At 49.8% G+C, this 13,645-nt stretch overlaps 5 protein-coding genes across 5 annotated transcripts; 4 read left to right on the plus strand and 1 right to left on the minus strand.

The window, feature by feature from the left end:
- Window positions 1-332: 332 nt before the first annotated feature.
- Window positions 333-1,715, plus strand: LTR84_006729 (uncharacterized protein; the record flags this gene model as incomplete). Its single annotated transcript, XM_064850287.1, has 2 exons — window positions 333-584; window positions 636-1,715. The coding sequence occupies 2 exons, from the start codon at window positions 333-335 to the stop codon at window positions 1,713-1,715; spliced, it is 1,332 nt and encodes a 443-aa protein (XP_064702769.1).
- A 373-nt stretch (window positions 1,716-2,088) lies between these two features.
- Window positions 2,089-5,504, plus strand: LTR84_006730 (uncharacterized protein; the record flags this gene model as incomplete). The annotated part of the gene is made up of 2 exons (XM_064850288.1): window positions 2,089-2,097; window positions 2,223-5,504. The coding sequence occupies 2 exons, from the start codon at window positions 2,089-2,091 to the stop codon at window positions 5,502-5,504; spliced, it is 3,291 nt and encodes a 1,096-aa protein (XP_064702770.1).
- Window positions 5,505-6,462: 958 nt separating this feature from the next.
- LTR84_006731 (uncharacterized protein) lies at window positions 6,463-7,617 on the plus strand (the record flags this gene model as incomplete). Its single annotated transcript, XM_064850289.1, has 1 exon — window positions 6,463-7,617. The coding sequence occupies one exon, from the start codon at window positions 6,463-6,465 to the stop codon at window positions 7,615-7,617; it is 1,155 nt and encodes a 384-aa protein (XP_064702771.1).
- A 577-nt stretch (window positions 7,618-8,194) lies between these two features.
- LTR84_006732 (uncharacterized protein) lies at window positions 8,195-10,857 on the minus strand (the record flags this gene model as incomplete). Its single annotated transcript, XM_064850290.1, has 5 exons — window positions 8,195-8,431; window positions 8,602-9,657; window positions 9,718-10,013; window positions 10,068-10,721; window positions 10,830-10,857. 5 exons carry the CDS (start codon window positions 10,855-10,857, stop codon window positions 8,195-8,197), a joined length of 2,271 nt encoding a protein of 756 aa, XP_064702772.1.
- Window positions 10,858-11,526: 669 nt separating this feature from the next.
- On the plus strand, window positions 11,527-13,550 carry LTR84_006733 (uncharacterized protein; the record flags this gene model as incomplete). The annotated part of the gene is made up of 7 exons (XM_064850291.1): window positions 11,527-11,745; window positions 11,799-11,817; window positions 11,865-12,059; window positions 12,113-12,408; window positions 12,463-12,669; window positions 12,735-13,237; window positions 13,289-13,550. The coding sequence occupies 7 exons, from the start codon at window positions 11,527-11,529 to the stop codon at window positions 13,548-13,550; spliced, it is 1,701 nt and encodes a 566-aa protein (XP_064702773.1).
- Between the last annotated feature and the right edge of the window lie 95 nt (window positions 13,551-13,645).

The following is a 13,645-nucleotide window of genomic DNA, read 5'->3' on the forward strand; positions in this document are numbered from 1 at the left end:
GCTGGAGGATGAGGATGGGGAAGTTGAAAGGCACGCTCGGCGTACCTGCCAGGTACCCAGCTTCTTATCTTATCGGCAGCCACTAATCCAAAATAGGATTATTGTTGATCCATCGCCAAACCTGCTCTTTGGAGGGGGTCATATTTGCCCGCAGTTTGAATGTCATCCGCGGCCTGCTCTTGTGCAATTGACAACAGATTCTCTCATCCCTTTGTAACAGTTTTGAGTCATTCCTTTTCCAGACCTGTACTTTGCAGGGCATATTCTCTTCATATTGCGAAGGGTCATGTCTGCCGCAGCAGTTTGCGGTTGATTGTCATTCCGTCCTCATCATGCCGAAATACGTGAGGCGCCAACCACTGCTTGAACGCATCAAAGCCTATCTCAATCCTTACGACTTCCTCTTGTGGCTGTCAGAAGAAATCGAATCCAATGGATGGGATCAATTAGAAAAAGAATGGGCTATTCCCATCGGATTTAGTCTCAATCTCATCTTCCTCATCGCCCGGGCCAACTCCAACTCATCTCCAGTCTACGATGATGTCTTTGGAGATGTCCCAGGTGTCGCATGGACATCATGGCTGGTAAGAATCTCATCGCATCTCACTAGATTTTACTGCTCACCACTGAGCTAGGCCAGTTTTACCGTCCACTTCCTCTCCCTCCTCTCACTTGTGAATGCTTTCTACACATTCTTTCGGAAAAAACACTACCGACTGTTCGAAAGTTCCGTTGATGTTGTGCCGAGCACTCCTTCTGCCAAACGCGTTCGGGTCGACTCATCGCCTGTCTCGTCCTCACCTCTTCAATTCCTCTCAAATCTCCTCGGAACAGAATCAGCCCAGTCCAGAGCCCACCCTGATGCAGTCAGAGATGTCTGGGAGGTGGCCGTCTGGGACCCTCTCCCTGTCTCTCTTCGTTTGTTCTGTTATTTCAGTCCGGGCCATGTCTTCATTTACTGCCTTTTCTTGCCCACCTCTCAATCAGATCCTCGTCCAAGTGTTACAATCTTCAAGACGATTCTATTAATCTTAGTCGCTACTCTACAACTTTCAATGCTGCAGTCCAACTATTCCGCTCAAATCAAGGATACAGCCTACATCTCCAAGGAAGTCCTCCATGAATATGATACAAAATTTGTCAGACCAAGGACACAGCCACTATACAGAGATGTGGGTACGCAGTTCTCTGAGCAGGCATCATACAGCGCTCCACGCGATATTCAGTACAATACTGTCGACACATATACTCCAATGTTCGTCATAAACCGTGGCTTCAAAACCAATTCAAATCCCAGTTATTCTCAGCATACAGATCCAGATGGGCTAGCTCAAGACTCCAATCTTCGCCAACGTCTTACAACTCCAGACTTCCGATCTCCAGCCCAACGTTCTGAGATAGGCTCCAGCATGCGACCACTGGGTAACATTCGTCAACCAAATTTTCGGCCCACTTCCTCGGGTGGTGAAGGTGGCAGTCTCGGTGTTTACTCACACGCCGCATCTCCTCTTCGGAAGAGCGCTTCAACCAACTTTACTTCCAGAAACCCAAATGCTCAACTGAGGGAACGCACTACCATGAGTCCTGAAAAGCGGTCAGTCAGTCCGGAAAAGCGAATGAGTGTACCGACCGGGGGAATGAACAATCTCGCTGCATCGCAAAGATGGGGGCATCTTCAGCCAGATAGGCAGAGGAGGGAGAGTGGTCGATTCTAGGTCTGGAGCAGCTGGCTCTTGCTGCAGTACGTACTTGCGCTACAGAAGATTTTTGGTGCCTTGGTCGGACCTGGTTTGTAAAGGGTGCAGACTACCGACCTATCACTTGCCCAAAATTACAATGTTCGGCAATCAGGGAAACCGCCATGTGAACATTCCATCCTTCGTGGGGCGTCGTCCTCAGCAGCGAGCCTCCGCACAGACCATCTTCTGCCACCTCTTCCGTGTGCATCTCATAGCAACCATAGCGCTTATACAATGGCATCCAGGTCTCCAAGGTCTTCTTCTTTTGCATACCACTCTTCAATCAACCTCCCTCCTATTACTTCTTCTCCTCAGAGTATCCCAGTTGAAACCCTAGCTGGACCTGTCAATGATCATCGTTCACATCGCATACCCAGTGGTGCCACATCCCAAATTCATTCACTGATAAATTCCAGAAGAAGAGTGTCTACAAACTCCAGGGAATCAAGCACTCCTGCAACAGAACACCGCCATTATTCACAGAGTAACAACTCCCAGATCTCCAAGCAGTTAGGCCAAGCATCATCCATCTCGAAAGGTGAGAGTCAACCGGGGGTGGGCTTCCCGTCCATCCCCTTGACTGATTCCAGTCGAAGAACCACCATCTTCATCAGTCAACAACAGGAACCAGTGAATTCTCGGCTCGCGGATCCCTCCCATCTCACTATCCGAGAATCGACAACTGGGTATTCTGCAGAAGTCGATCGTCACCCATCAAGGGGCTTCGAAATGCAGCATCTGGTCAACAAAGACGATTATCTGCTTGCCCGCGGCGCAAATCCGAGAACGGGCGTGATCACACCCGGTTTGCATAGTGCAAGCAGCTCGATTGACCAGCAACATGCGAGACATGGCCAAACTGCACCCCTACCTAGTCGATGGCGACAAAAGGGCGATCAATGGGTCAGTTTTGATCATGGAGAACCGTCTCCAACCAAGACTCCTCCTGTTGGCGAACTTGATGGATATCAGCGACATGACCACTCTGCTCCCCAAACTTTCGGCCATGACTCTGATGAAGTGAAGTCGTCTCCTGGTGACCACCAGACTACTTCTTATCATCCGGTTCAAGCCTTGCATCCACGACCCAATGACAGTGTGGCTACTTTCCAGCTCAGGCCCACTCCTGGGGCCGTTGGCATGTTTCCCAACACTTCAGAAACGTCCAATGGACATTTAGAACCACCTTTGGGTGGGAACAACGGCCCCCAAGTGAGAAGAAAGCCCGTCGGAAGCAGTCCAGCAACCCGATCAATTGATGAAAATCGTTCTCAAAATGACAGTGGTGGAAGTACAGGTACTGTTGTGAGAAGGTTGCATTTCTCAAACGACATCCGCTCCTCTTCCGCACCAGAGCAGCCTAGTATGCGCAACTTCACTCCAGCTGATGTTGGCAAAGACCTGCCATCTTTACCTCAAGAGCGACCATCATTCGAACATTTACAGGAACCGAAACAGTCAACACCCAGTCCTTTTTTAGGCCCACGAGCAACAAACCTGGACTCACGCGTCCCGTCTTCAAAAATCTCAAACATCTCTGGCCATCCTCTAGCAGAAAAAGATCTACCATGTCTGCCGATGAACAATGGCCAATCGTTGTTGATTCAAGAGATGAACCAGGGCTCGTCCTGCCTGCAGAAAGAAATCCACAGACCTCTGGTAAATCAGCCGCTTCCCAAACAACAAAAGCTTCAAGGCCCTCGCGGCGGCGATCAAGCATATCCATTCGTCCGCACACCTCGGCCAATCCACCAGCAACTCGAACATCAGGATCAAAGACAAGTAAGGCCATTAGGAGGGAGGGAAATGCCGGTGCCTATCTACGACAATCCTCCAGTCCAAGCAGCTCCTCCTATGGTCGGAACAGAACCTGGAACACGAGGTCCGAGAGCAATGCCTACGTGGAATTCGAAAGTGAGACAACCCGTTCAGCGGATAGATCCATTCAGCCAGCTATTCAATACCACTATCACACACACGAACATGTCTATGAACCGGGAACTACCCGTCCGCAATGGTATCAGACCAAGCCCTCCACCACCTCTTCATAGGGTGATGAACCACGAGCGCTTTGGTTCCCTCCCGACACATCCATTAGTGCGCCCATACGACACGTCCATGAACACTGGCACGAGTACAGGTTCTATGACATCAATCCCATTGCAAAGAACTCGACCAAGAGCCATGACTCGCCCTCAGATGCCAATCAGGGCCGAAGGGATGTACGAGGTACCGCAAGTGGGCCCAATCTGTCGTCAGCAATACCCAACAAGTCAGGAGGGTTCAACACATCGAGACCTGGGCCGTACAGACAGCCAGATGTGGACCGCAGCATACCGAGAAGAGGCACACCTTATCCCACAACCGTTGAAGCCCCGACTGACGATGAGTCATGGCCAGAACATCTCGCAGAACCAACATTCAACAAGGGAGAACGAACGGACTTTGGGCGGCCTCGGACTGACGAGGAAATGCAGTCGTTGCCAACACGGCCTCGTGGATATCAATCCCGGTACCGCTAGTGTCATCCCTACATACGATCTCCAGAACCGAGGCACCTCAAAAGAAGAAAACGCTAAACCATCACACCCGACCGGGAGGGGCCTGCCAAATGTACCAGAAGAAAGAAGGAATGAGACGAGTTGGAAACAATCTTCCAGCTCAATGGTTACCCATGATGAAAGAGACCACTCGATATGTTGTCCAGATTGCTGCAAAGAACGAGACTGTCACGAGGGCTGTCTTGGTCATCCGAGCCTACATTCGACGCCGAGCACAAGTCCAACGAAGAGCATCTGGTCGGAAGCAGCTTCTCCAAGCAGCAGTAGTGAGATTGAAGAATCTGAACATGAACATGATAAAGACAGTCTCACATCTGAAAAGTTCACTGTTGGTCGATTGGCTATCGTCAAGTCGGCATTTAAGCGCTCACCAAAACCACCACCTCTCAAATCCATCAACAGCAGTCCTAGATATCAACATACAAACACTTCCGTCATGAATTCGCCAGCCGAGTCACCTCTGCCTCTTGGCAGTCCAGCTGGAAGTTCTAGTGGCGCATCTGATGGAAGTGGTACTGATGGCTTGAATGCAGCAATGAGTGCGGCTGGTAGTTCGCGAGGGAAGGCCTCGAACTATACTCTACAAAACCGACAGCGAAGCTCTAGCTCGCCAATGATTGGCGCTGAAGAATTTTCTCGCAAGACCAGCATCTCCAACAGTCAGCGGTCTGTGAGCGGACCACGGTTGAGGGTCCTAACACCTCGGGGACTCGCAATTACATGCTCTGGGATGAAGACCCGGAATGTTAGTGGTAGCAGCATCTCCACTTTGGAACTGCAGGTACCCGGTCTAGGAACACTCGGTCTCGGTGTTATGGGAGAGATGATCATCGTGCCCTTTAATGCCACAAAGATGTGGATCCGGAACCATCCACAAGTCATGAAGTTAGGTTGGGAAATTCTAGAACGAGCATGGCAAATGAGTCAAGTGATTGCCACGACCGCATGGAGACTCTGGGCGCTGATATTCGTCTATTCGAAGACTGGAAAGCTCAAGCTTAATGTGGCGAAGAAGGAAACCACAGGTGGATTTCTGCTTGACTGTGTCAGGAGTAGTGTTTACCTCTTGATGTTCTTTGCTGTGGGCGTTTTTGCGATGAGGGTCTTGAACATCTTCATTGGCGCGCTGGGCTTGATTGGATGGCTGTTCAGAGCGTTCTTCTGGGTCGCGAGGCAGATATTGGGGTTTGGGTTGGTAAGATGAGGGATGCCCTTGTCCTGGGAATGGATTGTACGAAAGAACAATATAATTAGATATTATTAGGTAGAACCGAGTGAGTACCAGGCCTGGTAAGGACAAGCATGGAATTTAGTTCTGGTAGCTTCGCTTTCTGAGGTGACACCGCAGCATAATTATCTCAATGATTCCTCTCTCGAACATACCGATGGGCTCCAGTGAGTTCGTGATCAAGCTCATTCAGCAATATCTATTTTATGTATTTATGCTTACTAGGTAGGTATGTATGGGGACGAACAATCAGGCGGCGAAACCTCGGCAGATGTGCTCCAAAGATATTGTGATCATCCAGCAGTCCGAAGCAACTCTTTGGAGCAACCAACCAGCCAGCCAGCCATAGGATCGGTCTCGATGTTTATTCCTGGCACTCGACTTCGAGGCTGATCATCAAAGGCCGGACGGACATACAGTCGATAAAGCGGGGTTTATTCTACATATTGCGGTGGTCCTCTGGCTATCGGCATCCGCGTATCCGCCCTGCCACCCTATCGGAAGGCCTTGAACAACATCACTGTCTGGCGAATTCTGCACATCATCGATACAGATATATATTAAGGACTCTCTCTGGCACTGGAGGAACTGAAGCATCTAGGGCACTGAGACTTTCGTTGTTATCAACCAGAACTACGCAATTTCCGTGCGACAATCGCGTCACAGAAGCCGAGTCGCAGATATCCGGTCCCTCACCCGGCGAGAAGCACTGGGTAGGTACCAAGGTCCGTTGGGTCTTTCATTGCCTTCTCGATTGGAGCTGGACGGTATTTCATGTCTAGTGGATTAATTCAAGCTGGTCTCCCGGCTGTCTGAAAAGTCGCTTTTCGGGAAAACAGCCGGGACTTCTAGATGTTGCAAACCTGGTTTCAAGAGAGCAGTATTTTGACCGGGTACCAAGAAAGGCACATACAGCGCTTTGATAGACGCAATCATGGCAACTATTGGGCTTCTCACGATACCGGTCGAAGTGCGCCTTGCCATCCACAGATACATCTTCCAGGACGTAAAGGTGTCGATCCTCTACGATCCCACTTTCGCTCAAGCGGTCGAAGGGGATAACGAAGATGAAAATAAAGATGAAAACGGCGCTCTTGAGCCCGAATCTGAAGTCGCCAGGGGTGATGCATATTATTCCCGGCATCTGAACCGAGGTGTTGGTATAGGGTCCGTGACAGCACCAGGGTTCCAATCGAACCAGCATGTGTCCATCCTTCTGGTGTGTCGCCAGCTGTACGACGAGGCTGTGAGTGTGTTTTTCCAGACCGTGACATTCCAACTGCAGAGCTTGTCCGTGGAGCAGGAAAGATTTGTTCGACACTTGGGTGCGCTTCCCACGGCGGTATTGTCAGCAACGACAATGGATCCATCACCAGAAACAGAGACACATTCGCCGCCACCATCTCCTTCATTGTCACCCGTACCATCGCTGGCACCAATCACTACTCACCCATCAACCACACCAGTACCAGAGCCGATACCATATCACCTCACATACCACCCCACAGCACATATCCAAATCTTAACCATCACACACTCGCTCCTCCCGACCCTGCCCCCAGAGAAACTGCACAACCTATTCCCCAGTCTCACGAGCTTGACGATTCAGAACATCACTATCCCGCTCGCACACCAAACGCTTTCCGCACTAACGCCACACCTGTACACACTGCATCACTCGAGTTCGCTCTCCGAGGAGGACAATGGTCCCATTTCGGTCTCGGAATCGCAGCCCCAGCCCCAGCCCCAGCCGCAATCGCAATCGCAATCACCGGGCATTCTCGTGCTCCAAACCCTCCTGTGCTCCATCGATGAAGAAGCACAGATGGAGGCGATCATGGCGCATGCGAGCTATGCGAGTCGTACTAGTCCTGCGAGTGGACAGACGATGCATACGAGCCGTCCAGTAACGAAAAGGGGTAAGTACGCGCTAGAACTGCAGTTTGTGCTGCGTTGTCGACATGTTGGGATGCTCGTCGTGCCCGGCATGTTCCCAATGGCGAACGCTCCGCATCGTCATCCTGAGAGGGTGGTTACTTATAGTTTTAACGCTGCCCGGGCTGGGGCTGGTACTGGAGGTTTGATGTGAGACGGGCCACGTCAGGGCTTACGTGCTGGTATATTGAGAAGGGGTGGAGCGAGAGAAGGTGAAGGCGGACAGAGTACGTAGATAATGGACGATTTTCTGCCTTTATTTTTAAGAACGCCATTCTAAGGGCACCATGAAACATTACATATAGCTGCAATAGCGAGAAGAAGAAGAATTTAACGATAGCCAGGGAGGTCATTATTATATTCGGAGAGAGTAGTAATCCTTTCCTTTTCAATCTGAGTCGTAACATTTTTGATTAAAATATTCAGAGTAAGCTAAAGAATATTTATTGAACCCAGCTCGAGAATGAGGTTGAAGAGGATCCGACTTTGTTTCCAATCGAAATTAACGGCCACCAGGATCTGGGAGAGAAGGAAATGAAGGTATCTCTCACTTACGCTAATTACGATTTTTTCCAGATAACACTCGCATGTTGTGCATCCATGACAAAGCCGCCATGCCACCTCAGAGGGAGAGTAGTAGTATGTGAGTGGTTAAGTGGGTTCTGTTCCAGCAAAAACCGACCAGATCATGTTGGCACAAGAAACCTGGTGGCTATCTACGTGAGACACCGTTAAGTGGGGAGAGCCTGCTCATGGTTTGGCCGCCCAATAATGGTTGTCAGGCCATCTCGGTCCGAGATAACATTGGCCTCGGACCGAAGCACGCTGATTGGTGTACTCGCAGTGTAGACTGGGGCCACAGTGACATATTGTGCCATCGATTCCCATCGCTCGAACGTTGTCCACGGACCTATGCCAACGGACAGTGCCGAGCAGTTCACCACAGTCGTAAGTTTCGTAAGAGCAGACTAGGTAGATGCATTAGCATGCTGACTTTGTGAGCCAAGCATGTCAAACGAGGAGAGTAGATTCCAGGCGCTTGAATCCAAGTCCCCCAAATTGTTCAACTATTAGCGGGGCTCGTCAGCAAATCCATAAGCGGGGAATCATGGTTCAAGCTCTTCAGAACGGAACATACCTCATTTAAGTCCATAGCGTCCTGCTCAAGACTGCCAAACCCAGCGCCGCCCATGTCTGCAGGCTCAAGTTGATAGGGGTGCCCAGAATGAATCTGCACTGTCGCGCCTGCTGCGGGCGTGCGCTCTGATCCAACAGTTTTCGCCACCCGAACGACTCTTGACGCGACGCTCGCAGCGTCCCGTGGTAAAGACATAGAAACCCGGGATGAGGTTAGAAATTCGATAAACCCGAAATGTCCAGCGCACACATCGAGCAACCCAAGGTCTGACTTGGCGGACGGCGAGGAGGGATTCTTCACAAGGAAGATGAATAAGTTGATGGCTGCATAGGTGGGATAGTAGAATGTCAACCAAGAAGGCGTGGTAATGTTTGAGTCGGCCAGTCGAAGAGCAAGAATAATCTTGCGCGCTGCATCGGCCACTGTTGAAGCCGAGGAGGCTAATTGCACCTCTAGAGCATCATCCTGAATATCCGTACTATGTCTAGAGACCATCCAGGGGTAGAAGAAGTGGGCATGAAGCGCCATTAAGCTCCCATAGATGGAGAAATGTAGATACAAAAGCTGGATCAATATGCGATTAGAATATGGGGGCCTAGCCAAGGTTCCAATCCGGAAAGCCGTGGGCATCTCGTCCAGAAGCTGGGTGAGCTGATCATGATATTGATTGACAGCAGTTATCAGATCCTTAGTGGACATCGATAGAGCCTTGAATGAAAGAAGGTGACGAGATATCCGAGAGTGCAGCTTTGCATGCTTTGCTGCAATACTGAGGCTTTGCAGATCGGCATTGCTCCCTCGGGGCATCGCCCAGGGAATTTGAGCACTGACGTTGTCATCATCAATAACAGATGGTCGACCACTGCATAGGGAAAGGTGCTTTTCAAGGCAATAGATTGTCCACCAGAGCCAGTTTCTCTTCAAGGTCTCATTTTCAGAATTACCCCAAGACTTATCTGGCTGTCGGTATAACCCTTTACACTGCGCGATGTGAACAGCATTGGCACACAAACTATGTTTGAGAGCAGGGCTGCCAATTCCTTCGACGTAGCAAGCCTATGACAGAACAACAGTCAGTGTGAACGCTGTACTATGTCGCTTTAATGGGGTGCGTACCATCAAGGTTAATGCTCTGACCGCTATCAAAGTCGAGGGCGGCAATATAAGCCTAGTAAACATGGATAACGCGTTATTGAAGTAGAATCCGGCCTTTGCCTGCGCATCAGCGAAGGAAACGGCAGGCGTAGTAGCTAGGAGGCTTCGGTATCCAGCCGCAAAGACAATATTTCGCAGAGCAAACCAGGCAGGATCCTTCGGGGAGCCTCGATTGTCGAAGTGTGCTTGAAGGTGAGCTTGAAGATCAGTTCGGTCCAGAATACCAAGATCAGCCTCCCAACAGTTCTCATAGAACGCTGCCACCGTCTTTGTTAGCATGGATACTGTTCATTTGACTGAAGTGTACTCACCATTCACATATTCCCAAGCAACCGTCTCTTCAGGCTCGGTGTAATCGGGGATTAATGTCAGGTATCTGTCCTCCGAGCTCATTGGATTTAATTGTTCCTTGAATAATCTGACGCTGCGGACAAAGTCATGACTCCCTGTTAATCTTTGCATCCATTGCAACCCAGTGTCTGAACAAATAGCCCGCCATGACCAGGGCTCGTAATACTCCCAACTAGATTCTTCTATGCAAGGGGCATCTGCTTCCTCAGCGAGGGCTGCACCCAGATAATCGGCGCGAGAGTCTGGAGTTGGAGCTCTTGTTGGACGTGTCGATTGGAGAGGGGATCGAATTACCCGGATGTCCTGATTCCTTTGAGGGTCGCCTTCGTTTGTTGAGGATCTAAATTTCTGAGCGGCGTCTAGAAGATGGCTGCCAGACAAGACATGCCAGGGATTTTGAACCTCTAGAATCTCGTTCTCTTTATCCAAACCTCCTAAGTTTCTGTCGTGGGCGCTCTCCTCGATGGAAGCAGGAACGCTCCAAGTTGGCTGGGCGCCTCTGGCCTGCTGTCTACCCTCTCTGTCTCGAGCTTTCCTCTTCCTCTTCTGAATGGGAGGGTAAACACATTCCTTACTCAGCCTGAGACAGTCTTTGCACGGATCACCTCCACTGCCTGTAGCAGATTATCTGTTAGCCCAGCCACTGTCAAAGGTCGCAGTGGAACTTGTACATCTAACTTTCCTCCCTCGACAATTTTGACAGGCTATTGCGCGTCTCTCACCCTTGAGATTTAGAGACTGGGAAGACATTTTAAGGATAATGGGTGCTGGACACGAGCTTTGTCTCCTTGTCACGGATCGAGAACAGAGACCACATAGAAACGCCCATTAGAGAAATATTGGGCAATCTCGATGGGTGCTTGCAGTCTCGAGAATTGAAAAAGCGCACACCATAGCAGCCTCGGTGGCCAAGTAAATGGCGCAAAGCTCAGTCCTTGGTCTGGGTCTCGAGGCAGCCAATGTCATCAACCTCAAGGTGCTTCGGGCCTCTCCTCCCCCGAAAGGGCTGCAATCGAGCCCACTAAATAAAACTCTTGACTTAGGCGCTCTGACATTAGTTAATTAGCTACCACGCTTGAGCATCCCCAGGATGCCCACTCCACTGACCCGCCCTGAAACCCCGCCTTTTTTTGCTATCACTGTCACCTACTGCAGGCCGAGTTCGTGAGGTTGAAGACTGTCTGCCTGCACTTTGATCTTCTTCGAAACCGTCTTAGATTTCTCAGAAACTACCCACGAAAGAGCATTTGACGTACCACTGTGCAGAGATTGCTCAACCATCCTTTCAGATCGTACACGAGACACGCGCAGTGCACTACTAGCAAGCAGTCGCCCCATTTCAAGGCACACCCGATTCTTCCCAGTTGCGCATCGAGCGCTGCTTTGAGGCTTCCTGCTTTGCGTTTAGCCCAGACTACCATGGAAGAGCTGTTGTCTTTTAATCCCCTCGATAGCCCATTTGCCATTCAGTCTCCTGTTGGCAAACTGTATGATTTTTTGGACGATCCGGAGTCTTTTCCGCTCGATGAAAGTGCAAGTATCTGGGGCTTCGATCCAGCATCACTTGATCTGACGAACTACTTAACTTCACCTTCCCCGGAGTGTGTCGAGTATGGCAGCCCAAGTGAATCACAGAGTGTAAGAGCTCAAACCCTTTAGGTTCTCTGGAATGCGTGATTGAATTCCTACAGATAATTCCGGAACACTTTGGTTGGTCAGCCATTGAGGGTTCGAGTTCAACAACTAAACAGTATTAGGACCTGGTTGCTGGCTGTCGTTATGCTCCTCTTCTGGTCTTGCCTGGGTGCAGCAGGCGCATGGCACAGGTGATTTCGCAACTATCGCCGGAGATCTAACTGCAGCTTGGGCAAAGCAGCTAAGACTTGAGAGGAACGAACCAACCATACGAAGTGCAGAACCAGAACAAAGACTTGCCCTGGAATATGTTGACGGTGAGTTGTTCGAATTGGCAATGAAATAACTCCGCTAATATCCATGTATGCAGCTTACTTCAAGCGTTCTGTGGATTCCTTATTTGAAGCCATTCATCAATTAGATTTCCAGCAACAACTGCGAAGTCATTTTGAAAACCCAAATCCAAACGAGGATCCGGTGTCTTATGCTATCCGGAACACAGTCTACGCTTCTGGCTGTCGTCTGCATAGTTCTGCCAATTACGCCGCAAGTTTTGACGCTATTCAAAAGGAGGCATGGGGCTATTTTTCAAACGCCTTGTCGGTTCACAGCGAACTACTACTGAGGAGCCCTTCCATTGGAGCTGTCCGAGCGTTATTGGCAATGGTTGGTTTCACTATCCTTATTGTTACTCCCAAGACCTAAATTTGGCTCTCATAGGCACTCTTTGCGGAAGGGCTCGGCAGTCCAGCCCTTGGATCTGGGCTTATTGCAAATGCTGCACTTGTGGCACAGGCTCTGGGACTTCATAAAAGGGTTACCTGCGTCGAAGCGACCTCAAAAGGTGACGGCTTGAAAAACACATGGCTTTTTTGGGCTGTATACTGTTGTGAAAAGAATATCTCACGAAGGATTGGTCGCTCGTCGGTAAGTTTCTCTGCTCTGGCTATGGGCAATCAAATCTGTTGCTCGCTTGGCTCAAGTATTCGCAGGTAATCGTCGACGACGATGTGACCTGTGAGATCCCCATAATGGCTCATCCAAATAGCGCGCTCGACCCTATTTTCTTGACAAGCATAATCCAGAATTGTCAAATCTCGAGTGGAATTTGCAAGGCACTCTCAGCCAGAGGCCTGCACGACCAACCTGCCAGATTGCTAGAAATCGTAAGGAAGTACAATCAGGAGCTGTTGTCCTGGGAAACTTCTCTAGCCGCAGAAATGCGACCGAGGACTTGCTACAAGTACAACGACGACGTTCAACTCTCAAGGACCCTGGCAATCATCTTGCTACATTGCTCCTTTTGCGATCTCTTGATGATACTAAACGCCCCCTTTGCCTACCCATGGATAAACAGTGGTTTCCGCAAAGACTCAAATGGTGAGACGAAGATTGCTGCACAAATCAGTGAAAGCTCGGCGACGATAGTTGAGTCTGCGAGAAAGATCATAGTTATGACCAGACACTTTGATCTAAACGGAGCAAATACGCATTCGTACGAAATTTGACCCAATTATGGCTCTGCTAGTGCTAATTAATCGAACAGTTTCATGTTGCATTACCCAATGCACGCTTTCATAAATTTATTCATTCATGTCCTGAAAAGTCCAGCATCTGCTTCCGTTCGATCGGACATGGCACTATTGGATGTTGCTGTCGGCTACTTCGGACAGCTGGATTTCCTCACTGGATCAAAACTAGAATTCCCATTTGCGCGAGACATCGCGGTATTTGCCCGGCGAACTGTCGACAACTATCCAGGTCATCCATCCCAGAGTACGGGAATCAGAGGAAGTGGCAAACAATGAAGTGGCAAACCATTCGACGGGTCATGTGGAGGATATTAGGAGGCACGTACGCTCAACAGCTTGACAATGTATGATATGCGAAGTTCAGAAGCAAT

The sequence above is a fragment of the Exophiala bonariae genome, assembly GCF_035927105.1.
Source record: "Exophiala bonariae strain CCFEE 5792 chromosome Unknown scaffold_26, whole genome shotgun sequence".
NCBI lineage: Eukaryota > Fungi > Ascomycota > Eurotiomycetes > Chaetothyriales > Herpotrichiellaceae > Exophiala > Exophiala bonariae.